General features: G+C 40.6%; 1 protein-coding gene across 1 annotated transcript in view; it reads right to left on the bottom strand.

Moving 5' to 3' along the window:
- Nucleotides 1-26944, bottom strand: part of Mcc (MCC regulator of WNT signaling pathway) — a 365744-nt gene that overhangs the window by 288198 nt on the left and 50602 nt on the right. The window contains exon 2 of the mRNA XM_057788580.1: nt 26183-26427. Coding sequence (XP_057644563.1) covers nt 26183-26427 — 245 coding nt within the window. The remainder of the gene's footprint in view (nt 1-26182; nt 26428-26944) is intronic.

Below are 26944 nucleotides of genomic sequence, written 5' to 3'. Positions count from 1 at the left end.
AAACCTGCTTGCTCTTTGGGCTGAGGAGGAAGGAAGACTTGATTGGGGGAGGGGGAGGGAATGGGAGGTGGTGGCGGGGAAGAGGCAGAAATCTTTAATAATTAAATAAATTAATTAATAAAAAAATAAATAAATAAAATAAAATAAAATAAAATACAAAAAAAAAAAAAAGAAAAAAAAAGAAAAGAAGTCTCCAATACAATGACAAATGCCACTAAACCAATAAACATTGCCCAAAGACCGTTTGGACTCCAAACTGCTTAAGACAGTTTCAAGGTGGCTAGCTAATATGGCCCAGCCTCACAGACTACTCTAGCCAGGACTTGTGATAAGCCCTGCAGTTTCCCATTACACAGACACAGACTGGACAGCAATGACACAGCTAGCTCTCCCAGGATCATTTTCCTATTTTTTCAGGGTCACCTAGAGATGGTGTCATTCCCAGAAAACAAAAAGTAATTTTATGAACATGATACACACATTCCCAAGGGGTGGGGTGGGTGGTTTTTGGTCTTTCACTGGCTTATCAGTATTTGTCATCATTTATCAGGATTGGTTACAAGTTGTTATTGGGTATGGTCAGGAAAAAAGCTGAACAAAAGAGATTAAATTCAGAGATCTCATTCTGAAAAGAAAAGGAGGGGATATAGAAATGAAAGGATAAAAGGGTAGATTATTGAATCTACTTTAAAATAGCAACTACTAGTCAAATATTTTACATTGATATAGATTGTTTTATATTGATACAAATTTAAGGTTATTTTTGTTATACTGTATATGTGTTTCTACTCTTGTTTAAGATATTTTTGTATATTGATACAAGTTGAAAGCTACTTTTGTTAGATCATACTGAACATACATTTCTACTCTTGTTTAAGGTCTTATGCCTCATATAACAATTTAATGTAAATTTCTAGTTTTTGAAAACTATTTTTACAAACTATTTAGCATAATTAAGAAATACAGGTCAGTAGTCATCCATAACTGTCAAACTTATAGTCATGTTAGTTATGTTTTCAAGATCATACCAAGATATATTTTAGATAGATAGGTAATCTTCAAACACTTCAAAGAGAAAGCATTTGAAACATTTTAATAACATAGACTTTTCTTGACATGAGACCTGTCTGCTCCTGGTGGCACCTATCTCTTTCTAAAAAGGATGTTGAGCACTGAAGAAACTTTATATGGAGTTTGCTTTCTTGTGGCAAAAACTAGCTATTTTGGCAAGAAACTGCCTTTGCCTCAATGGTATGCTGTCCAAACCGAACAAGTAGGACACAAAGAAAAATACCAAGACAGGGAAGGACAGGCCTTCAAAATTTCTTGCTTCACAGAAAAGTCTGCCAAAGATTGATGCCCCAAGATTTCAGAGGAGTGTTCGGTGACTGTCCGGTCAGCCAGCTGTTTCTGTTCTCTTAATTTTGGAAGTCACTTGCTGTGCACTTCCTGGTTACTCAAGTAATGTTCTATCCTTCTCAGGTCTTCGATGGGGTTGAAGACCAGGCAGTCACAGTCACACTTCTCCTGAATCATGATAAGAGATATATTAAGTACAAAACTTTGGAGTCTTCAAAAGAGGACACCTAATGGAGTAATCACTCTAATTTTGCCAATTACAGATGTACTCCTTATTTGATAATTGTTCTTGTATGTAGTTTCACTTTTGTTAAGGTTACTACCTTTCTTTACTATTTGGACAATACTTGGAAATAACTTTTATTGTATAGAGCTTTACTACAATAGAGTTAAAACTTTTTCTTTTTGACTAGACCAAAAGGGAAAATGTTACAGAAGTTCTGATTATTTTGCTGGTCTGTCACCCAGTTGAAAGGAGCATTCAGTCTGAGAGGCTGAGTTTACATTCAGCTGGCAGGAATTGATCAATGAGCCTTGGAGGACCCAGGATGAAAGGGGGCGGAGAGAAAAGAAAGAGGGCTGGAGGAGAAAGACAGGGTGAGAAGGTAACACTTTCTTTTCAAGCCCAAAAGCAATGGTAGTGGGCGTTTTCACAGATGCTTGGATTTGCCTCCTTTTTTTTCCTTTAATATTGTGCATGGGTTTTGTTTTTCAGTAAACAGTAAAAGAAATCTTATCAGGCATCTGTCTGATGACATAAATTTAATCCCTGTGGACCAAATGGTAGAAAGAAAGAACTGATTCCTGCAAGTTGTCCTCTTGACCCATACACTTACCCACAGACTCATCCACAAAATAAATAAATGTAAATAAGAATCAGTCTTTTGTCCTGGGCCGGATAGACTTCATTTCAATATTCTAGTTGGGTAATTCTTACTGGGGAGGAAGCTCAATTTTCCTGAACTGGAAGCTAGCTCAGTGAGGAACATGCCCAGCCCCATGGTGGTGGCAGGTTAGAAGCAAGGTAGATACAGTGGACATATTGGACTTGTGTGGTGGCCAAGACCCTTCTGCTTTCACCTCCCATTCCTTCCTGTCCATCTGTCATGTGAAGGTTGACTTCTCTCTTCCCAACACAGAAAGAAGACAGCACAGTGTCTGAGGAACCCTATGCCTCCATTAACAGTATCTGACTATAATAGTGGTTGTTTATCTTTCAATGGTTCAAAGAATATTGCTTTATTTAATACCTTCAGGAGCAGAAAAGGAGGTCCTCGTCCAAAGTCCCAGAAACAGCTACCCCTCAGAATCCAGGGCTAACACAAGAGAAAGAATTACAGGAAAACATGGACAAACTGACTTCCAGGTGTCAGGCCTTCCCTGTCCCAGCACGCTTACTGTGTCTAGATAGTACCACGGTCAACAGAAGCAGCAGGAAGATGCTCAGTTCACTACAGGATCAACAGAGATGGCTCATGCATTAACATCAATCAATGCTTAGTACTAAATTCAGGATTCGGATTCCCACAACGGACACAGGCCTCCCTGGCCTCAGATTTGATTACAAATGTAGGCCAATTGTCTGAACATCTGTGCCTGGCCAAGGGGATAGATAAATATTGCTTATATATCCCCTCCAAAAACCAATTTAAAGCACTTGCTTTGCTAAGGGGCCGTTAGTAGTTTCATTTCTTTGGTGATAAGCTAGTCTTGTTTACCCTAGGCTAGATTTATACAGTCACTTGTTGGTGAACATGTATGTGTCTCATGCATTCTTGCTACAGGCAATGTCCTGGGCGCCAATGTAAGCATGGAAATAGTGTGGGAGATATATCATTAGGAGCTGCAACTCTCTCTCCCCCCTCCCTCCCTCATACTGCTAATGGGTGACAGGCGAGGGAGTGCATTTTTCTTATCAAAGTGTGCGTATTGCACCATCTCCATTAGTGGGTATTTTTAAACGCCCTGCTGTGCACAAGCAAGCTCAACAATCCTTGATGTGCCTCTCTGCAGGCTGGGGGATGCTAACGGCAGGGATTTCAGAGACAACTGAAGGGGCAGCTGGAATAAACACTTTGTAATTCTCCTCTAGCTACAGCTTCTATTGTTTTCTTCTGCACCGACTTTAATATAAAAGGCAAAGCGTGTGCCCCTTGGCAGTTAATAATTTAGTTATGAAGGCACAGCTGAGGCTAGCATCTTTAACCTTCTACAAAACAATTAAGATAATACTTGGCAGCTCATTATCTTGGCTTGTCTAAACTAGATGAAGGAAACAAGCAAGAGGGCTGACTCAGGGCTAAAGAATTAAGAGGAAACTTTAGGGAAAGAGTGTTGAAATGAAGAGCCTTCAGTACAAAGAAATGTTCATTGTGTTTTTCTTGAATAGGATGGAAGGCTTGGTCCCTTAGTTTTCTGAACTGGCTCAGGAGATTACATGCATCTAACTTCGAGATGTCTCATTTATTTTGAAAATTTTGACTTTTCCCTAAATTGGATATATTTTAGACTCATTTCTCTTTCTCTTACAAGGAATATGGATGGCCCATGTATCCGCTAAGCCTTGGTGTGATTGCTTTTAACTGCCACTGATGGGAGGGTATGAACGGGGACATTGCTCACCCAGACTTGCTCGCTGGGAAGTTAAATATGCCACACAAGCACTGGCTGGCATGCCCAGAGGACCTGCTCTACTTCTTGGCTGAAACTCAGCCTAATCCTAATGGGAAATGCCAAAAAGGAAAATGTGTAAATAGAATTTAAAAAGCAATTCTGATTCCAGCTTCATAGCAAAAAAGCTGTTATCCTTTATTCCTGAAAGATTTTTTTTTTTAATTTGCCTTCTTATTTGGGGTGGATTGTATTCCTTAAAGTAAATGTTAATCCAGTTTACATTTCTGGCAGAAGAAATACGTGGTATCTTGTCTGTATACTACTGTTTATGATTCACTAGTATTTGCCTATGATTTTTACATCTTACTTGAGTAGAGTTGGTTTATAATTTTCCTTCCTCATAAAATCCTTTTGCAGTTTGATTTTTTGTTTGTTTGTTTGCTTGTCATGTACCTCTGACTCTCCTGGAACTACTCCATAAACCGGGCTGGCCTCAAACTGAACAGAAATCTGTTGGTGTCTGCCTCCAAGTGCTGGGATTAAAGACATGTACCACCATACCTGGCCCTGAAGTTTTGATAGTAAGGTGTGTGTGTGTGTGTGTGTCCACATAAAAGTAGAATTACTTGTTTCTTGGGCTTTGGTTAGATCTCAGAATTGAAGTTGTCTGGACCTAGAGTTTCCTGTGGGAAAATTTTATTTTACTTTATTTTATTTTTATTTTTTAGGTTTTCAAGATAAGGTTTCTCTGTAGCTTTGTAGCCTATCCTGGAACTAGCTCTTGGAGATCAAGCTGACCTTGAACTCACAGAGATCTGCCTGCCTCTGCCTCCTGAGTGCTGTGATTAAAGTTTATGCCACCACCACCAGAGCTCCTGTGGGAAGATTTTAATGAATCACTTCTATACTTTTTTTTTTCTGATGAAGATGCCTATTTCTTCTAAAATTTTAACAATATTTTCATGAAGTTGGCTCCCAATATCTCCTTTCTGGTTCATGATTATAGCACACACAGCCGTGTCTCCTCTTCCCTCCTGACACTAGCTAGGGAAACTCCTCTCTGCCACGTGGCCTGCTAACATCCCTGTACACTTGGCTATCTGGCCCAGTCTTGACTCGATTGCACCTGTGTGAAGCAGGAGTGTTGATGTCCCTCATGTGCTATGTCTATGCTTGTAGAAGGAGCTGCGGGCTACGTTCCTGCCGCCTGGCTCCTGGCCACTTGGCTAGCTTATGCCCCGAAATAACAACACACAAATTGTATTCTTTTGAACACTGCCCGGCCCATTATATCTAGCCTCTTCTTGGCTAACTCTCACATCTTGATTAACTCATATCTAATAATCTGTGTAGCACCACAAAGTGGTGTTTTACCGGGAAGATTCCAGTGTATGTCTGTCTTGGGCTGGAGCTTCATTGTGTCTGCCCTGGAGAGGAGAGGCATGGTGTCTGGCTCACTTCCCTTCTTCCCAGCATTCTGTTCTGTCTACTCCACCCACCTAAAGGCTAGCCTATCAAATGGGCCAAGGCAGTTTCTTTAAGAGCCAATGAAATCAACAGATTGACATATGACCTTCCCACATCATGTGTTATTATGGTGCAGATAACCACTGGCTACCCCAGCCAGTGGACACCCAACAGCAGTGTCCATGAACTTTGTGGTTCTATTATAGGACACAGCCACTGTGGGATCCCTGTTTTCTCCTCCAGATTCCCACTGGAGTACATTCCTCATTCCTAGATTATATTGGCTTTCTAATGGTTGTTCTCCCCAGCCCCACCTGCCTTTAACAGTGATTTGTGCTAGGCAGCATGGCATACAACTACAGTATTGGCTGCCTGGGAAACGGAGAGAGCAGGATGCGGAAGTCAGAGAGCAGCCTGAGCAATGAGTGAGATTTTTTTTCCTCTTAGCAGGCAAGGAATTTGTGTCTTTTTTATTTTTAGTATTTTTCCCAGGGAGTTAGCAAGTCTATCCATTTCTTAAATAACCATCTCTACACATGTTTTGTGCCTTACTTTTTCTTACCTTTAGTATATATTTTCCTCTATTTTGTGTTCAATCTGCTGTCGACGTGTTTTGGAATGGATACTTAGCACACACTTTCTTTTGCTTTCTAACACACACTCACAGATAGGAAGACCTTTACCCCAGTAATGCTTAGGTGGCATTTCAGTGGCTATTTTCAAAATCTTCCAATTCAAAGCATTTCTGAAATTTCTTCATTCATCTATGATCAATGTGCTATGTAGGAGTATTTGTGATGGTTAAATCTGGTTCTCAACTTGATTGATTTAAGACGTATCCAGGCATCTACCAGGTCTCTAAGTGTGTGCTCAGAATAAATTAGCCTTTGAGTGAGGAAGCTCTCCCATCACCCAGTGCGGGTGGGCACAATCCACTCAGTTGAGGACCCAGATAGAGTAAAGATGGAACTCCTTCTGTGGGGTTGGAACATCCATCTTCTGCTTAGGGCCTCCGGGGTGAAGGTCTTATGTTGGCAACCCCTTAATTCTCAGGACTTCTTCCCTGGTTCTGCAGGTGGCAGGTGGCATATCATGGGACTCTGAGGTACAGACAAGTTTTAGGTTGTTACATCTTTATCATAAGTGCATGGCTTCAGCATTTTGAAGTTAGCCTATTTCTAATAGTGCTTTTGTGATATACGTTTGGTTTGTTTCCTGTTCCTGGCACAGGATGTACAGTCTTTTGGGTTTCCTCCTCCATTGCACTTTTCTCTTTGGTTTCTTTCTGGAAATCTGTCTTAGTGATGTGCTAAACTCTCCTGGCCCCAGTTTCTTTTTCATATTTTGTGTCTTTTTTTTTCAGTCTGTACTTTCTAAACAGTGCTCTCTATCTTTACCAGGTCACTAACTCTCTCTTCACCTCCAGTTTGTTCATTTTCATTTTAAAAGATCTTCTGATTTTAAATGATGTTTATGTTTGTGTCTGTTTGGGCTCATGAATGTTACTGCAGTGCTCTACAAGCCCGAGCTGTCAGAACCCTCCCACAACCTGCAGTTAAAGCCCCCGGGTGCTGGGAACTCAACTCAAGTCCTTTAAAGAGAAATAGGGCTCTCTTAACTGCTGAGCCATCACTCCAGTCCCTTGATTCATTTTCATTATAACATATTTATTATTATATCATTGTATCTTCATTATTATTTCATTATATCTTTCCCTCGGATATTCATTTAGTTCTCTTTCAAATCTTTCTGATCTAATTTCTTTTTTAGCTTACATTTTTATGTTTGTGTGTGTGTGTGTGTGTGTTTATTTATGAGAGTACATTCGTATGGGCATGTTCACGTGGGACTGGAGGACATGGGCATCATATCCTTCCTTATGAACTGCCCACCTTGTTTCCTAAGAACTTCTCTCACTGGAACCTGGGGCTTACTGATTAGGTCTTGCCGGCTAAACAGTGAGCCCTGGGAATCCACCTGTCTCCACTTCCTCCCTGCTGAGATTTCAAGTGTGTGCTACCACTGGTTTTTTGGTTTTTGCTTTTTAATGTGGATCCTGGTGTCATACTGAGGAGCTCATGCTGGCAAGGTAAGCCTTTTACTGTCTGATCTGTTCCCCCAGCTGCTATGGCTTGGACTTTTTTTTTGAACATAGCAAACACAAATAACCATATATTCTTCATTCATTAATATCAATGATAAAGTCTTGGTGGATTTCTAATTTTTAATGCTAATTTTTGTTTGTGGTATGAAATTACTTATATATTTAGTAGTTAGATATACTAAGTTGCTCATATTCCATAGAAGATTCTATGGGGATTTTTTTTTTTTTTTTTTTTTTTGATAACTACCTCCTCACCTCCAGGACAGTTCCACTTGGAATATCCTGAAGATAATGTATGACATGCCCGGCTATTTATCTCAACTTTTTAAGCTGCTTAAATCTAACCATAAGCCTTTATTTAGAAATGAGTATTAATAAGTGATGAGTAAATTACAGTCCATTAACAATGGTGTTGAAACATCATATTCACAGATGGGCCATAACTTTTTAATTATTTCAAAGTAGCTTCCCATTTTCCATCAAATTAATATTTTTTGTTTGCTAATTTCATTGGTTTAGTTTCTCTTTTGTGAGCCAAGCTGCTGGTTCTCAGTCAGTTAAGAGAATTCCTCAATAATTTATGATATATAGATTATTTCCTCAAATTTACCCTGCAGACCCCCTTCTGGATCGCTTTCCCCTGAACCCCTGCCCATACCATTCTACCTTCCTTCTCCTTCTCTTAGATTTTCAAGTATTACTTTTCTTTTTCTTTTTTTCCTGAGCTAACTCTCTCTTTGGAAGTCAAAGGGCTTCTCAAGAAATGAGGCTTGAGCTGGGTGGTGGTAGTGCATGTTTTTAATCCCACCACTCAGAGGCAGAGGCAGGTGGATCTCTGTGAGTTTGAGGCCAGCCTGGTATATAAGTGCTAGTTCCAAGACAGCCAGAACTGTTACACAGAGAAACCCTGTTTTGAGAAACCAAAAGAAGAAAAAAAAAATAAGGCACAAGAAGCAATTATTTTGAGACACCACATACATGGACATGTGTATTGCATCCTTATATACTTGCTTAATCATTGGCAATGAATTCTGGATTGCAAATAATTTCTCACCAGTTGGGAAGCTGATGCTCACTGGTATGTGTCATTGCTGTCTGTGAGAACTGGGTGACTACGAATCTAAACCCTCTGTGTTGGTCCTGTCTGTGAGAACTGGGGCCACCGTGAGTCTAAATTCTCTGAGTTGGTCCTGTCTGCGAGAACTGGGGCCACCGTGAGTCTAAATTCTCTGTGTTGATCCTGTCTGTGAAAACTGGGGCCACTGTGAGTCTAAACTCTCTGCATTGGTCATTCATTTATCTCCCACTTGTTCCGGTCTTCAGCATTATGAAATTTCACAACGATGTTTGCTGTGGTAGGGGTCAGGGGGTCAGCTTCTGTCTTTTACTCTAGGATTCTTTCTTTAAATTTTAAAAGCATTTTAAAATATTATTTGGGCAGGGGAATGCCATAACACAGGATGTCAGAGGACAACTTTGCAGGGATTTGTTGTCCGCTCCCGCCATGTGTACGATTCTGGGCATGGAACTTAGCCCGTCAAGCTTGGCAGCAAGTGTCTTTCCTGCATATCAAGAAGCATGCCTTTCTGTTTGAAGGAAATCGAGGGCCATTTTGATGATTTCACCCACTCCCTCCAGCCTCTCTTCTGGAAGAGAGTCTTACGTTTATTTCCATCCTTTCCCTGCACACTCCGTGGTGTGCTTGTCACTGCTCCTCTCTGTGGACGCCATTTTCCTCAGTGTGTACTATGTCAGGATGTTCTGTGCATTCTTGCGGGGCAACTCCATGCTTTCTTTTCTACTACATTTGATTTTTCTTCTTAGGGGAATTCAACAGCTCTAAGATGATAGGTGTGCACATGTGTGTGTATGAGAGAGAGCATGTATGTGTGGGAGCATGTGCATGTGTGTGTGCGCATGCAACTGGAGATTAAAAAGCAACTGCCATACCCCTGAACTATATCCCCAGCCTTCTTTTTACCTTTCGATTTATAGAGAGTCTCAGTAAGTTGTAGGCTGGCCTTGAACTTGCAACTCTCGTGCTCAGCTTCCTGAGTACAGAGCCCTGTGCCACTCTGTCCAGTTAGTTTGCAAAACTTAATATTGTGGTAGTCCTTTGGGTATATACCCAAAAGTAGTATTGCTGGGTCTTGAGGAAGGTTGTTTCCTAATTTTCTGAGAAATTGCCATACAGATATCCAAAAGGGCTACACAAATTGCACTCCCACCAGCAATGTAGGAGTGCTTCCTTTGTCCCACATCCTCTCAGCATAAGCTGTCATCAGTGTTTTTTATCTTAGCCATTCTTACAGGTGTAAGATGAAATCTCAGAGTTGTTTTGATTTGCATTTCTCTGATGGCTAAGGATGTTGAGCATTTCCTTAAATGTCTTTCAGCCATTTTAGATTCCTCTGTTGAGAGTTCTCTATTTAGGTCTGTACCCCATTTTTTTATTGGATTATTTGTTCTTTCAATTACCAATTTCTTTTGTTCTTTGCATATTTTGAAGATCAGTCCTCTGTCTGATGTGGGGTTGGTGAAGATCTTTCCCCATTCTATAGGCTGCCATTTTGCCTCTCATTTTCTTATCAAAGCAAACAAATAGGCAAAACTTGTGACTATATTGACTCTTTAGGAGTCTTAAGTAACATTTCTACAAACAAATCTTTACATAGAAATTCCTAGCCTGTGCGTGCATGTGTGTGCGCACACACGCACACACACACACACACACACAATAACCCTCCCTTCCCCAAATCAAGTCATTTTAAAGTTCTTGGTTTCAGGTTTTGGTTATATAACAAAAGGCATCGGGCCAAACAGCACAGCAGTGTGCTAAAAGAAAGACATTTGCATTAGGAGCCCGAGTCCTATTCCTATTCTGTCCCTGCCTTCAGCTATAACCTAAGAGATCATGTTCAGTCCTCTGGATTTCTAAACTACACTATACAGAGAGTGAAACTCAAAGATATTTAACAGAGCCTCTGGAATGCAATCTTGCAATCAAGGGTGAACGTTTAGCAAAGTACTCTAAGTCGTATACATCAAAGGGGGCCCTATAAATATCAAGCAAGATGCCTGGCATGCTAATTTTGGCAGGAAAAAAGATCTAGAACTTACAGATGTGCATCCCCAGGATGAGACCTTAACGTGCACATAAGGTACCAGAGTCAGTGACACTTCAAATACAAGCAAAAAATATCTTTCTTGTATACAGCAAGCTAAAATGAACCAGCTGGAAGCCACACAGAATTCTTCCAAAACAGCTATGTAAATTTAACTGACTTAAACAGTTATTTACTAATGTTCTTTCATCTGTCTTCTCCAAAGAATCTGCAGTCCTCTTATGGGAGATAAGAAGGAAGCAAAATAAACCCTCCTGAGGCTTAGCGATTATATGGTGATTGGCAGATTCTCCAGAATGAACAATGGACAATGGAACAGTCTAGCCAAACCAAACAGTTTCTGTGAGCAGACCCAGCTTTTATCTCAGCCAGTAATCAGTTTTCTTCCATGGAAAAAGCATCTAAAATTATGCCAAGTTGTATCACTGCCACTGAAATTGGAATGGCTTCAACAACCCATAAAAACAGTGACACTTAATGAATTGCTTCAGTTAAATCGTGATGGAGAGAGAAAATAGGTGAATGGTTTTATTGTGTTCCATGTGGTTCAAAAGATCTCATCAACACTGCTAATCACCAGTCCCCTTCATGCCAGATTCACATCTGAGATAAACACACCTGGATTCTCATGAGCCTTTTCACTTCTGTTGGGTAAAACAAACGCCACGAGGAAGCTGCTAAAGTCACAGAATCAAAAGGCAAACAAAACAAAGCGGTGAGAAACAGGCAGATAAAAGGCAGAAGGGGACGAGTTGTAGTAGCAGTTTGTACTACTTGAGACATCTTAAAAGAATTTAGACTGCTGCAGAGAATATCAAATCACACAGGAAAGTAACCTGCAGGATATATGCAAGATATCGACATCTCAAGGAATATTTGAGACTTTCGTAATTTTAGCGTGCCTACTCAGAAGTTTTAAAAAAAGAGATACAGTTTTTTTTCTTCCTAATTTGTATTGTCCTATAACTTTTTTTTTTTTTGCAGTGGATACAAAATAAAGAGCTATCCAGTATACCGTTCATGGAAGTGGACATCATAACCACAGACTCTAAGCTCACACTAGGAGAAACTCTTCAAAAATAAACAGCTGGACTTTGAATAGACTGAAAACAAACTTCTCATTAGTTCTGATAAGCAACACTCATCTGACTCTTGATTATTTGTCCTTTGATGAGGTCAAAGTCATCTTCTAGCTTACATGCACAAGATGTTTTGCACTTATATTTTAGTATGTGGATTCACGTATCTGAGAACCCACAACACCTCAAATAATCCATGAAGATAGGTCAGTGGGTCAGGAGTAGGGGGGAGACCTCAGTCTCCTGCTTCGCCTCACAAGATAACTTAGTCTCTCCCCACAACACGACTGAAGCTAACCTCAATGACTTTCCTAGTCTAGTGCTCCGTATTTTCTATTGGCCATGAATATCAAAATATCCACTTTTAATGGATGCTACTGATTTTTCAGGTTAGAAAAGCCTTAAACTTTCGTAAGGATATTGTTGTTAAATCCTTAATTATACCCATAATTTGAAAGCAAGGTTTGTCACTCATGTAAACTATCCCTGGATAATCTGGACTCTTCTGTATTAATACATTGGCACTTCAGAATTGCTTCCCTATATATGCTGAGTTGGGGCACACATGCGTGTGCATGCATACACACCACACACACACACTCACATAACACACGAGACTTGAGAGCACTGCAGCAACTAATCCAAAGAATGCCTTTCCTGCTATCTTAACAGTATTTGGGTAGCCTTAAATTATTTTTCCTCCTTGACACAGATGGACTTTGATATCATTGCCTGGTATCAAAGCAATGGTAAGCTCTAATGTCTGATGGAGGAAGGTCATTGGCTAATAAAGAAACTGCCTTGGCCCATCTGATAGGGCAGAATTTAGATAGGTGGAGTAAACAGAATGGAATGCTGGGAGGAAGAGGAAGTGAGCTCAGATGCAGGGCAGCTCCTCTCAGAGGCAGACGCAATGAAGCAAGCCGCCAAGTCAGGCATGCTGAATCTTTCCCAGTAAGACTGATGCTACACAGATTATTAGAGATGGGTTGATCGGGATATGAGAATCAGCCAGTAAGGGCTAGAGCTAATGGGCCAAGCAGTGTTTAAAAGAATACAGTTTGTGTATTGTTATTTTGGGGCATAAACTAGCTAGGCGACCAGGAGCTGGGGGGGCAGGAACACAGCCCACAGCTCCCTTCAACAAATGTCAAGATCCCTAAAAGGCCAGTGATGCCAAAGTAGAAGAGATGTAAGCTTTGTGATTTCCAGGGATGCTTTAACACAGTGCATCCTAATCTTTTCCACTAAAGTCCACCAAAAGCAGAAAGAGAGTCAAGAAGTCTAGGAGACAGATGCAATCACCTCCAAGCTGTATTTTATTTTGAAGTCTCATGCGTCATCTTTAAAATTCGCTTGAATTCTCAATTCTCTCTATATGTCAGCATTTGCCTTAATCCAGTTTTGAGAGCAAAATACCAGTGTATGCAATTTCCCAACAAACCGTCAGTTAGCTCAATGCCTGAGAAAGTGAACATTTTCACCTTGGGGCTTTTAGAATCCTTCATCCTTAACTACTGCCCGGAGTCCTTAGATGGCCTTATGAGGCACGGGAAACTTAATTTAATGACTGGTTAACATTTCTAGAAAATATGTCTGTGTCTTTATTGCAACTAGGGCATGTTCCTTCATCTCTACATCCTTATGTTTCTTTGTAGTTACTTCCAGAATGTTCACTTTGGCTTTCTGCCTTCCCGTTGTCTTCATTGCCTCCAACAATGGTTCTTTCTTTTCTCTTTTAGTACATTTTCTTGGCATCACCCACCTTCCACCTGATGGTTTTTAATGCTCTATTAGTTATAGGCATACCTTTCATCTTGATTCCTGCCAGTTTCACAGACATCCAAAGGATAATTCTCATACATACCATGTCTACTGCTCCATGACAGGCCGCTATAAAACTCGGTGCCCTAAAAGGACAATTAATCATTTGGTGTACTTTCTAGGCCAACAGTATATACTAGGCTTGTGTGGGTGGTATTTTGGATAGTCCCATCTGAGATGAAATGATTCACATCATGTAATGGTTTGGCTGGTGCTAGAGAAATTAAATTATCTGCACTCACTGCTTAGGAGACTGCTCTACCTGTTATCTGGGACCCTAACTTAGTTAAGGTTACTATTGCTGTGATGAAATACCAACCAAAAACAATTTGTTTTTAACTTACATATCCCGAGTCACATTCCAGTGAAGGAAGCCAAGGCAAGAACTTAGACCAAGAGACAACCTAGAATCGGGAGCTGATGCAGTCCTGCAGGGGTGCTTGCTTACTGGCTTGCTCCTTGAGGCTTGTTCAGCTTAAGTTCTTATAGCACTCAGGACCACCATTCCTGGTGTGGCACCGTCCACATGAACTGCATCCTCCCCATCAATCTCTAATTAAGAAAATGCCCTACAGGATTGCCAACAGCCTGATCTTACAGAGGCATTTTCTCAGTTGAGGTTCCCTGATGACTCTAGCTTCTATCAAGTTGACATAAAACTCATCAGCATGGCCTTTTTCTATGTGGTCTTTTGTCACCTGTTAGTCTAGTTTAGACTTAATCTTCATGGTGTCAGGGGTGTTTTAAGATATTGAAGAGAGCACTGCCAGGGTTCTGAATAGCATTTGTAGAATTTCCCACAACTTGTGACATTCTCCTGGAAAAAGTAAATGACAAAGCCAGGTTCAATGATGGAGAAAAATGATTATCACCCTGAAGGACAGCTGTAAATGCTTTGGTTGTGGGTTTTTTTTTCAATTAGTTACTTAACACTGTAGTATGCTTTTGTCAACTTAAGAAGAAAGTAGCATTATGAAGGTACTTACTAGATACTAGCTGAAATCAGTCTTGTCACGCTTGATTTCCTCTATCCTGAGAGTACAGCCTCAGAATAAAAACAGAGTTGAAAAGAAATTAATACTGAACTATAAATTGTTACCAGACTCACTTCTCTTATAGAAGTTGCCCAGATCCAAACATAGAGGTTTTCACTTTGAAAGAATAGCTGTGCCTCAAAGAAAGAGGCCCAGCCAGATAGATAGCACATGGCTATAATACCCGCTGTCAAGAGTCATGAATTTGAGGCCAGTCTGGGATACAATATCCTGTCTCAAAACAATAAACAAACAATCAAAGGAGAAATCAAAACCCACAAAGAAATCTATGCCTTAATGACTGACAGTAAATTACAAACGGTGCTTGTCTTAGTCAGTTTTCTATTGCTGTGAAGAGACACCATGACAATGGCAACTCTTATAAAGTAAAGCATTTCAATTTGGGCTTGCTTGCAGTTTCAGATGTTTAGTCTATTATCAGCATGGCGGGAAGCATATTGGCATGCAGGCAGATGTGGTGTTGGAGAAGGAGCCAAGAGTTCTCTATATGGATCCTTGGGCAGCAGGAAAAGAGAAAGCTACTAGACCTGGCTTGCGCATTTTAAATCCCAAAGCCCAGGGCCAGAGACAGACTTTCTCCAATAAAGCCTTACCTCCTGATCCCTTTTGGTAGTGTCATTCCCTAATAACCACACATTCATATGGGGCCCATTCCTATTCAAACCAGCACTGAGACTGAGCGTTGTGAACATCAGACAGTCTTGTCTGCTGATATTCTCTTTTTTTTTTTTGGTCAGTTATTCACCGATCCCTTGTCGTGTGCAATGCTCCTTGCTCTTTGCCCAGATTTTGTAATAAATTCATATAAAAATAGAAATGAACAATTGAACACACACAGTCCAAGATTACAGTGCAGGCTAGAACTAAAGCTCACAAACCATAGGATGTCTGCTTGGTCGTTAGAACACTTAGTAATGTGATAGGTTGTGTGACATGAAAAACAGGTATCTCCCAGTTCCCAATTCCATATGCATATACATCAGCACCATCCATCAGTATTATGACCTTTTGAAGCTCGTGGGAGAACATACACAAAGAGGAGAGAGGAGGAGATTTACAAAGCAAGACCATATGGTGGGCATCTGTTACTTCTGCCTGCTCAGCATCCGTCCTCCTTCAACAGTCACAGGACCTTGACTTCTTGCACCTTTCTGCAACTCTCAGCCCATAAGACAACACGACATCAACCCACGAAAATGTGATAGGTTGATCATGGGATCTGGCCAATCACTTTACTGTATTCTTCTTGCTAGAGTAAAATTTTCAAGTATACAGGTTGGCCTAAGAAGGACTAGGAAATGAATTTCCAGCACTATTACGATAATGGTTTAGGAAAAAAAATCACTTTTTTTTCTCCATGTTGTCCCAGAATGAGTGTAAGCTTGAGCTTGCTAGAGGCCTTAAGAAGGATCCCAAGAAGAAAGTCTGTTCTGAGGGAAGAGGAATGTGAGGGACCGAAGGCATGTGGGATCTCCATGCAGCCACGTGGGGTCCAGCTGCCAGACTTCCCTGCTAAGTACTAATTGCTCGCTCAGGGCTCAGAGGGGCCTTAAATCACTTTTGACACTGATCTGTAGCCAGAAATTTGCATTCTAGGCCAATCCAGTAAGAGTGAGAAATGCCTTCTTGTCTTAAACTGTTTTAAGAATTAGAAAATAATTCATGAACCCAGAAAAAAAATAGAATAAATACAAAAAAATAGAATTCATCTGGAAAACTGGGTCAAGACTAGATGGGTATTTGTAGGGAGTGGGTGATGGCTAATTTCAGTTGTCAATTTGACTACAAAATCTAGAATCAACTATAATCTAAGCAGCTGGGTACACCTACTAGGGATTTTCTTTATTGGATCCTCCTAGGTGGGAAGCCCCAGCCTAAATCTGAAACCAGGTGATTTGATGACATCTACAGTCCACTGAAGATTCCTCTGGTAGCATGGAGACCACATACAGTCAATGGTCAGAAATGTTTGAAGGCCTCATTGCGGGGAACAAGGAATTTAGTGAGTCTTTATACAAAACTTTTGGCAATTTGTGAAAAAAAAATAAGAAAAATGACAAGCTAGCTGATTCTGCAAGAAGCTCTGGATAAAATGACAAAGGAAAAGTAAGAACTCAGTGAAAATACTAGCCAGGTCCAGAGTACACAAGTCTAAGGGTTTTTGAGTGTGTCCTGGAAGAATATCTTCTCCCCAGCACCTATGGAACTCAAGTTGTGGAAACTCATGCTGATAAGACTGGTTGACCCCAGGAAAAAAAAAAAAATCCAAGTCATAAAGCGTGTTGCTGGGTAAGGTAAGAGCACTGGTTCCGAAGGAGCAGGACCTTGTAGCTTCCTGTGGAGATGAGTGGAGGAACTTGACTGCAGCTCAGGACTTGGAACCCTCATCTTCTGAAGACGAATCTAACCTGAGGAATTATCTCTCCATCCTTAGCAAAGGATACATCCCCACTCCCACCCCTTGTAATAGTGCCTTCTCCCCCTTCGCTGAGGGAATCAGTCCTTCATTATCTGTCAAATTGACAGTGACTTTTGCTGAAGCAGATGCCATGTAGGACAATATTTATGTCCCCAGTGTCTATGAATAGCTGCCTCTAGACCAGGCAAACCTGGCTCCTATAGGGTAGATAGAAGGTGCAGTCTATGAGGAGGTATGCTATACCGCTAGAGAGCTTAATGGATTTGCTAATTCATTCAGACAGAAGTCTGGGTAACAAGTGTGGGGATAGATTTTAAGGGTCTGAGAAGGGACATAAAACTGAATGAGACAGAGTTTATTGGTATTGGCACAGTGAATGAAGATTCTAGGTTTAATATGGAATCTCACACATAAAAGAAGTATCAAACGTTTGTTTGATTGGTTATCTGAAGCATTTGTCATAAAAACAGCCTACTGAAAAGGAGCTGGAGATGCCCGGCATTACTTAGCTTGGTGTGCATGAAGGAATCTTTTGATTCAGGAACCCTGCAATGCTAAAGTGGGTATGCTGTGCAGAACTGAAGCCTCCATAATGGGAAGGCCCAGAAGACATGCCCTTTGCTAATGCTGTAGACAGAAAAGGGTGAGAAGGACCCTGTCACATTTGAAGTGCTTTGCTGTTGTTCTTTTCTTTGTGCCAGATCTCAGGGATGGAGATGCTGCTGTTCAATTGGGTGTGTTCAATTCAATGGGTTTGCTGGGCTGTGGTGGCTCATGCCTCTTAATTCCAGAACTTGGGAGACAGAGACAGGTGGATCTCTGTGAATTCAAGGCCCGCCTGGTCTACAGAGCGAGTTCCAGGAAGGCTCCAAAGCTAAAGAGAAACCCTGTCTGGGGGGCAGGAACCAAAGGGTTTAATTAGACCCCCAAATAGCAGGGGCCAGGTGGCAGCACTGAATAGCCAATGGCAAGGCTAGAGTAGTTACCACTACAGGCAGCACAGGCAAAGTGATTTTTGTGATGGTATCACTTGTGTGGGCCTTTGGTTGGCTAATCACTCATGATATTTATAGGAATAAAATCGATAAGAAGCTTCTATTGGGGAATATTATGTTAAGGTGTGTTACTTTTGTTTATGTTGAATTTGGTTAACTCTATGAAGTGATTTTTGCCTGTCTAGAACACCTGATAGTCTACTTAAGATCTGAATGGCCAGTAGCAAGGCAGGAGAAAGGATAGGCAGGGCTGGCAGGCAAAGAGAATAAACATGAGGAGAAATTTGGGAGAAAAAAGATTCAGAGAATTAGCCAGAGAAGGAGGAGGGAGGACATCAGGGGTCAGCCGTCCAGTTACACAGCAATCCATGGAGTAAGAGTAACATTTACAGAAGAAAACGGGAAAAGTCCAGGGGCAAAAGGTAGATGGGATAACATAAGATAAGAAAAGCTGGCAAGAATCAAGCCAAGCTAAGGCCGGATGTTTATAATTAAGAATAAGCCTCTGTGTTATTTATTTGGGAGCTGGGTGACACGCCCCCTCCCAAAGAGCCAAAAGAGTAAAACACATCTTACTACTACTACAAGCCTCCTAAGGTTTTGTTTGATTTGTGTAAGCATAAAGAGTCATAAATAATTTTTTAAAAGCTACTTTGGATTGTAGCAATAAGAATTTTAGCCTGTGAATCAATTCCCAGACTCTGAGCTGCTGCTTAGAGACTGGGACAGTTACTTAGAAGCAGCAATGCAGTTGGACTCTCACCTGTCACGGAAACCTCTTCTTGTCTTTTGATTAGAATGGATTTAAGAGAATTGTGATTTGACAAATTGCATGTTCATTGTTAATTTCTATGCTAGAATTATGATATTGATCTGTTAATGTTTGTAACTGCTTTAATTCATTATGAGAAGCTACTGATTAGAAAAAGAGCTTGTCTGAGAGAATTTTGGCATCGCCAATCAGTCCTTAGATTTGGTATGTTTAATAAGACAAATTTGAATTTTGAAACAGATAAAAACTGTGAAGAAACATCCTAGACCAATTCAAAAGGACATTCCCGCCTCTGGTGATCCTCCATTCCTTTAATTAGGAGCTACTATAGTCATAAAAGCATATGTAGCACAAAGCATTATTTACTTGCACATGACTGACTCATTGTTGGTAAAACTCTCTTGATAAAAAGTTGGCTCAAAGGTGCAGGGCACCTAGAGATGCTTTCTCCTTTAACCTTTTGTATACAGAGACTGATATCCAGAAATGGGCAAGATCTTTGTCCCCTAGGCAATCTAAGACAAGATGTACATGATAGAATGTATGTGCCGATGATGGGTAAGTCTGAAAAATGGAAAAACGAACCCCAAGACAGGCACAGTCATCTGTCCCGTAGCAGAAGTTCAGGCCTTATTAAAATTAATAAAAGGGGAGGAATATATGGATGCCCAAAAATGTGAGCCTATGTCTGACCTTGTCTGAAGGTCAGAGTTTGAGCTTGCTCAAAGTTATTGACAACAACTGTGGCTACACACCCTGACCTAGGGTGTGGTTACTTGGCTTTTTGGACATTAAGATGACTCCTAGAGGTAGATCCACTCCACCCTGCCAAAGGTCAGAGACGTCAAGCAGACTTCTGCTCCTTTTTTTGAAATAGGAGGTTTGACCTAGGAAGTGGCTGCCTTCAGGATACTTGGTCTAGGGCTGGTTCACTGCCTAAACAGCAGAATGCTTTTCTCAAGAATTAATGGCTTGATATCTAAAGGATTGGAGCAAGTAACTGTTCTGGTCATATTAAAGCAGTCTTTTGCCTTCCCCTTTCTTTCTGTATTGGGGTATAAAAATGGCTGGAAAATTAAACACGGGTGAACTCAGAACTCAGTTGCCCTGCCGATACTTATCCTATGTCTCTGTGTTTTCTCCTTGTCTCTGTTCCTCCTAACATTTCTAATCCTCACACCCTTACCCTGGAATGTATGAACCACTATGACTAGGATTGCAGCAGAAGTCACCACAGTTTATGGCAGCTCAACGTGATGAAGCTCGTGGCTCAAGCCTCTTAAGGTTTTTTGCTTGATTTGTGTAAGCATAAAGGTTTGTAAATGGTTTTTTAAAGGTGACATTGGATTGTAGCAATAAGAATCTTAGCCTATGAATCAATTCCCAGACTTGAGTGAGCCAGTTCGCAGACCCAGAACTCTGAATGAAGGGCTCCCCCTGAGGGACCTTACTCAAATACCTAAGATTTTTACTGTTAGCCTTTTTAAAAATCTTTCTCCAGAGGGATCTACAACCTTTAACTGTATGCTGGGGAGTAGAAAAGCCAGGCAGTATGCAGGAAACCCACAGCCCTTCTCACATAGCCAACTAGTCATCACTTTGTGGTTGAATAAATGGGCTTGAACTAGCATGAGTTCTCCTCAAATTCCTGGGGACCTGGAGACCTGGGGGCCACGTACCTGTAATTTCTTGGAGTGGACCCAGACAACAGCGCTCATTCTAATTTGCCTCTTTGTTATTTAAAGTCTTCTGTTAAAATTACTGAGAACTGGGCATGATGGCTCATACTTATACCAACACTCACAGGCAGACACAGGACAATCAAAAGGTTACCTTTGGCTCCTTGGTGAACTGAAGGACAGCCTGGGCTACGTGAGACTCTTGTGGAAGAACTAAAGTTGCCAGGGACCCAAAGAATCATCTGTGTCAACAAACAGCTTGTTGGTGTTCTTCACACCTTGACTCTGTGGCTTGGAGCCTTTTCCTTCTTGACAAAAGGAGGAGCCTGTTAGTGACTTGAGAGAAAAGTAACGCTCGTATAGGAGCCCTCACTGAAAGCCTAGTGTGAGTAAGCAGTACATAGGATCTTTACAGGTGGTAATTTACTACATTTTCCCAAATATACAACAATATACATATTGATGTTCTAACTTCAAAGTGAAGGAAGATATACATACATACATATATATAATGTATACATATATTCTTATATATACTTGGATATGTATGTATATGCACATACATGTACATATATATGTGAACATACATGTATATATGTATCAGAATATGATCTACATTGCATATATACACATTATATATGCTATATATTATATATGCACTATATATGTATATATATATATATATGTATATATATATATATATATATCAGAACAATTAGGCACCCACTCTGATTCCCAAAGAAACTCAGTAGTAACCTGAAATCTTTAAGGTATATAATGAGTCAATTGTCTAAAGTCATCTGCAGCAGACAGTAAACATCAGTTGTCTTAACCATTTGTTATTGTCATTGCTATAACTATACAGCTGGTATCTGTTAGTCAAAAAGATTAGATTATTATTTTTAAGATGACTTTACATGGATACGAGAATGTATTAATTTCTAGTTGTTCTGGTATCTTAATTTTCCCCCAAAGTATATTTGAGCAGAGAATGCTCTGGGAGTTTAAAAAAAAAATCTATGGTCAATTAAACTAGGGAACTGTGATATATTTTATTTTTCTCCTGGAGAGTCCCAAGAAGCATTAACACATTAAAAGCTCTGAAATACCTTGCAGTAAAGAAAACTATTAATCTGCTTTAACCCAAACTTTTCAAAATCCTCGACAATGGAATTCTTTCTTCTCATAATATTTATGATCATCCCTTGAAATCACCATTCCACGGAGAACACTTGGGATAAATGAATTTATTGAAATTCCTCTTCCAAGTTGAGCATGTAATGTTTTGACAGTTCCTTTTCTGCCAAGTCGACTCCCTGCTGTGAATGTGCTGTGAGATGTCAGGGCCAACAATAAACCTTCTCTGGCAGTTAATCATGAGATCAGAGTTTTTCTTAGGCATTTCTCATGACAGCTCAACGTTCTTTCCATTTTTCTCCATCTTTATAGCCACAGGTAAGATCCCTACATTTTCTTAAGATTCATATCCACAGTATTTTTCAGCCGTGGTTAGAGTCTGTATAAGTGCAGGGTCCCACACTTTGTAATCAGAGCATTATTGCTAGGATTGATGTACCTCAGTGGTAGGGTACTTGCCCAGGGTGTGTAAGGTCCTGGGTTCAATCTCCAGCCCTATAATTTGATTTCTTATGCTTTTCTTTTTCTCTACAGTTAAACTGTGAATTTGCAAGGGTCTGAAGTTGTACACTGCACTTCCATGTCCTTCTGAAGGAGCATGCTCACAGTGCAATCCACACTCATTCCTTCTTGTAACATCTCCGCATCAGGCAACTCCCACATGGCTGGAACTGTTCTAAGTGCCTGTATTAGCTGTGTTTCTTGTTGTCATGACAAAGTGCCTGAAAACATTATGGAGGGCAGGGTTTATTTTGGGGTCCCAATTTGAGGATGCAGCCTAGCATGGCAGAAAAGTGTGGCAGGAGCTTAAGGCAGATGATCACACTGCCTTTGCAGTCGGTTAGCCGGGAGAGATGGATGCTGTGGGGGCCCTGCTCGTTTTATCTTTTCTCATTCAATCCAGAACTCCAACCATGGGATGATCCTAACCACTTTCAGTCTTCTAGAAGTCTCCCATAGGCACACCCAGCTGTCTGTATCCTAAAGGATTCTTGGTCCTATTAACTTGACTACCTGTATGAACTGTCACGGTGCTGGAGTGTTGGAACAGAAAAGACAGGGGAGTTTATTAGCAGTCTAATAGAAGCTTTATTGTATTTGGGAAATTAGGCAACATGTTCAAGCAGATGCATTCTCTAATGTCAGATAAGGCCATGTAATATGCAGTTAGTGGGCATGAAAACTGAACACATGAATGAAAGGCGGCAGCTTTTGCTTGAGACAGGCAGTCCTGATGACCCATCAGTTAGCCGACGTCCAAATAAAAGCAAAATGCCAATTATTCTCTAAGAAAGTTGCAGAAAGCGTTGTTTTAGGTCAGAGGAGGCTGGTTGAATTTGCTAAGCTGGAAGAACAGCATGAAGGTCAGAGTAGAAGGGTGTGTAGAAGAGAATCGAGTTAGTTTTTATTGTACTAAGGTTGGGATGTCTACGAGTGATGCAGGAAAATATATGACTTTTACCTTATCCTGGACCCCATGGTTACATATACACAAATCACTGGCACTAAAATATACACGATTTGAACCATGAGACCAAATGAAAGCCTCTAGGGAAGAACATGATGCAGGCAGTCGAACTGTCAGAACTGTGAGCTGAATAAACTTTCTTTTCTTTTTAAGGCTATCATTTCTCAGTATTTCACCAACTGTGACGCCTGATGGTCTGATATGCTTGTCTTAACTTGTTCCTATGACCCGCACTGCTCCATGTGGTCGCACATGTGTGTTGTCTCCTGTCCCCGACATTTTACACTTGAGAATGTAGAGACAAAGAGAGTTTAGGTGATGATATGCAGAGAGTCACGTGGGCACTACAACTGACAGAAAGATTCACACTCGGATTCTCAAGCATCAACGACCAGAATGAACTGGTAGGGGGTTTCACAGCTTTTGGCTCTTTCTCAATGCATGCCATGTGTTATGATTCATCTCTTTTTGGTTACCTCTTCTCTTTCAAGGATATAAATTTATATCAAAAGGCTGAAGGAAAAGTATTTTTCAGCCTTTTCTGTGGTCGAGCCAATCTAGTGAGATGATAAAACCAATTGATGTTACCAGGAATCCTTTCAAGCTTCCCTTTCGGGATTTGCAGAAGCTCCTACTTCCTGCAGGTTGGAATAAATGTTGGTCTGCTGTGCTGGCACACATAACGCCAGCATGAAGCAAAGAGAGTCAGGGGAGCACATAATGTTTAAGGCTAGCTTCATCTGCATAGTGAGTTCTAGGCCAGCCAGGGCTGCACAGTGAGATCCTGTCTCAGAAAACAGAACAGGACAAAACAAAAGACCTTTCAACAGTTTATATTCATATTGAAAACAAATTTATCCATTGTTTTAATGTCTCTATAGCATTTAACTATTGCATTTTTTCATGACTTACTTAACCATACCCCCCACACACACATGCAGAGTGTGTGTTTATATATTTATGCAGGAAATCTAAAATACGCTTCTTCATTTAATATTTATTTAGTGTCTTTTATGTCATTGCAAATCGTACCCTCAAGTACTACATAATAGTCTGATGAAATGAAAGGAAAATCTTTAGGTTACCAAACCAAAGCTCTGGGTTCAGTCCTCAGTATCAAACAAATGGGAAGAAGGAAGAAATGGAGGAAGGATGGAAAGCAAAATAAACAAATGAATCACACACAGAGAGACAAAGTAGAGAAGACAATGCAAGAGACGGTAACTGAGAGACAGAAGGCCAGAGTCAAAGATTGGAGAGAGAGAAACAGAGTAAGATTTCAGAAGCCAGCACACCAAATATATCCGTGTTTATTACTCCTATATAGTGAGAATAAGATGGATTTTGTTTTCTTCTTTCTACTTTCGCCACCTAATTTTCTATAATGAATATATATTACTTTAATATTAAGAAAAATATTTAAAAATAAAATATTTCCACAAAGTTTGCTAAGAACACATACATTACTGGAATCGCCTTTGGCACTACAGTGGAATCCATTATAGTTGTAAGGTCTACCAGTACTATGACATTTTTATTACCTCAGTGACTTGATAATAAGCTCTAATGATCCCGTTGTGCCCTACTTTGTTTCCGTTGCTGGGATAAAGACCATGACCAAGAGTGACTTGGGGAGGAAAGGTCTTATTTCATCTTAGAGCTTACATGTAGTCCATCATGAAAGAAAACCACAGCAGGGACTCAAGACAGGAACCCGGAGGCAGGAACTGAAGTGGAGGAACACTGCTTATTGACTTGTTTCCCCATGCCTTGCTCATCTGCTTTCTCACACAGTCTAGGAGCAGCTGCCCAAGGGCCTCACTGCCCTACCAAGCTGGACTCGCCCACATCAAACATTAATCAAAAAAATTCCCCCACAAACTTGCTCATAGGCAATTTGATGGAGGCATTTTTCTCGATTGAGGTTTCTATTCCCAGATAACTAGCTTGGGTCAAGCTGCCAAAAACAAAACTCCTAGGATGCCCTGTCAGGAACATTGATCTGGATCTCTTTCTCCCAACCCTCTGCGTGGGAGTGCACCACAAATGACGGGGAAGCAACACCAACTGGATTTTCTTGTGACTCAATATACAGATCAAAGCAAGAAACCGAGAAAAGATCTAAGAAACTGTTTCTAGGCTAAAAAACAAATTCCTGATGGGTCAGGCATGGTCGTACACACTTTTAACTGAAGCATTCAGACAGATCTCTGTGAGTTCAAGGCCAACCTGGTCTAAAACAAAGTATAAGTAAAAAATTTAGGTGTTATTCTGTCTCTTTGTTCCATCTACGTTTGTTTGTTTCAAAACAAGATTTCCCTGTGTAACAGTCTTGGCTGTCCTAGAACTTGCTTTGTAGACCAGGCTGGCCTCAAACTCACAGAGATCTACCTGCCTCTGCCTTCTGAGTGCTGGGAATAAAGGTGTGCGCCACCACCTCCTGGCTCTCCATCTGCTTTTTAAGATGTATCCTTTCCTTTTACTTGTGTAAAATTTCAAACATTTAAAAAATACACACAGTGGGTACTCTGGGATATGTATAAGAAATCATATTTTTATCAGCCACATTCAGTAACTGTCAAAATCATTAAGAACTTTCTTTTTAATTGCTTGTCTTATACTAGAAGAAATTGTAACGTTCATGAAAGGGAAAATTGTTTATAGAAAACATAAATAGATGTAAACAACCTTTAAAATAAGCAATGAAGTCCTCAACAGTTCCTGGGACTACCAATGCCGTTAGTTCTGCCCAAGGTTTTACACTGTCTATTCTCCACCCGCCTCCAAACAAGGTCTTACTATGTCACCCAAACAAGTTGGGCTCAAACTTACAATCCTCCTGCCTCTGCCTCACAAGAGCTGGGATTACAGACCCTCAGTACCACAATTGGCTCTCCAGAGCTATTTAAAAGCACAATTAGAGTTAGAAAATGTGAGAATTGAACTGAAAAAGAAAAAGTCAGCAAGCATGAGGCCATTGTAGAGAAACTGTGCCCAGGAGAGAAGTGCCAAGTCAGTAGGGTGGGGGGATGGGGAAGCCACTCGGACATAATATAGCAGGGACAGAGGAGCATGGTCCCGCCTACCCAAACTGTTGTCACAGCTTGTGGGCCAGGATGTGATTCCATCCCTCAGCTTCTTTTGGCTGGATTTGCCTGACTTCAGGGAAAGGTCCATTTCCTCCTTCCTGATTTCTCGAACCAGCTGCTGGTGGCACCTTGTGAAGTCCTGGAAGGACACCTTCCCGTTTTCGTCTGTGCCCAATTGGGTCATGATCTCAGCCACGGATTCTTCCATATTCAGCTGTCGGCAGACCGTGAGCAAGTCATTCCTGCAGGAGGTGGGGGCAGGTGGACAGAGGAAGACATGTCAGGAGGGCTAGAGAGTAGTGACGTAAATAAATATATATTATATATAATATATTATAATAAATTTAATTTAAATATATAATATATAATTTAAATATATAATTTAAATATATAATTTAAATATATATAATGTGTAATTAAACACACACACACATATATATGTTGTTTCCTAAATGTGCTTACTGCAGATTTTAAACTTTCTCATTGCTTCAAGAAAAGTGGTAGTGTACAAAATCATCTGGCTGAGTGTGTGGGCACACACCTTAATCACAACACTTGGGAAATAGAGGCAGGTGGATCTCTGTGAATTCAAGGTCAGCCTGGTCTACATATCAAGTTCCAGGTCAGTTGGAGCTACATAGTAAGACCCTGTCTCCACTAAAACAAAACAAAAATGTGTTTCATTGGAATTTTCTATCATCGCAAGGGTGACGAACTTGTATTCTTTTGTTCTCGTTTTCTTCCTATCTCTCTGAACTT

The sequence above is a fragment of the Chionomys nivalis genome, chromosome 14 (assembly GCF_950005125.1).
Source record: "Chionomys nivalis chromosome 14, mChiNiv1.1, whole genome shotgun sequence".
Lineage (NCBI taxonomy): Eukaryota > Metazoa > Chordata > Mammalia > Rodentia > Cricetidae > Chionomys > Chionomys nivalis.
The sequence above is the reverse complement of the archived record's forward strand: the minus strand, read 5'-3'. Positions and strand labels throughout refer to the sequence as shown.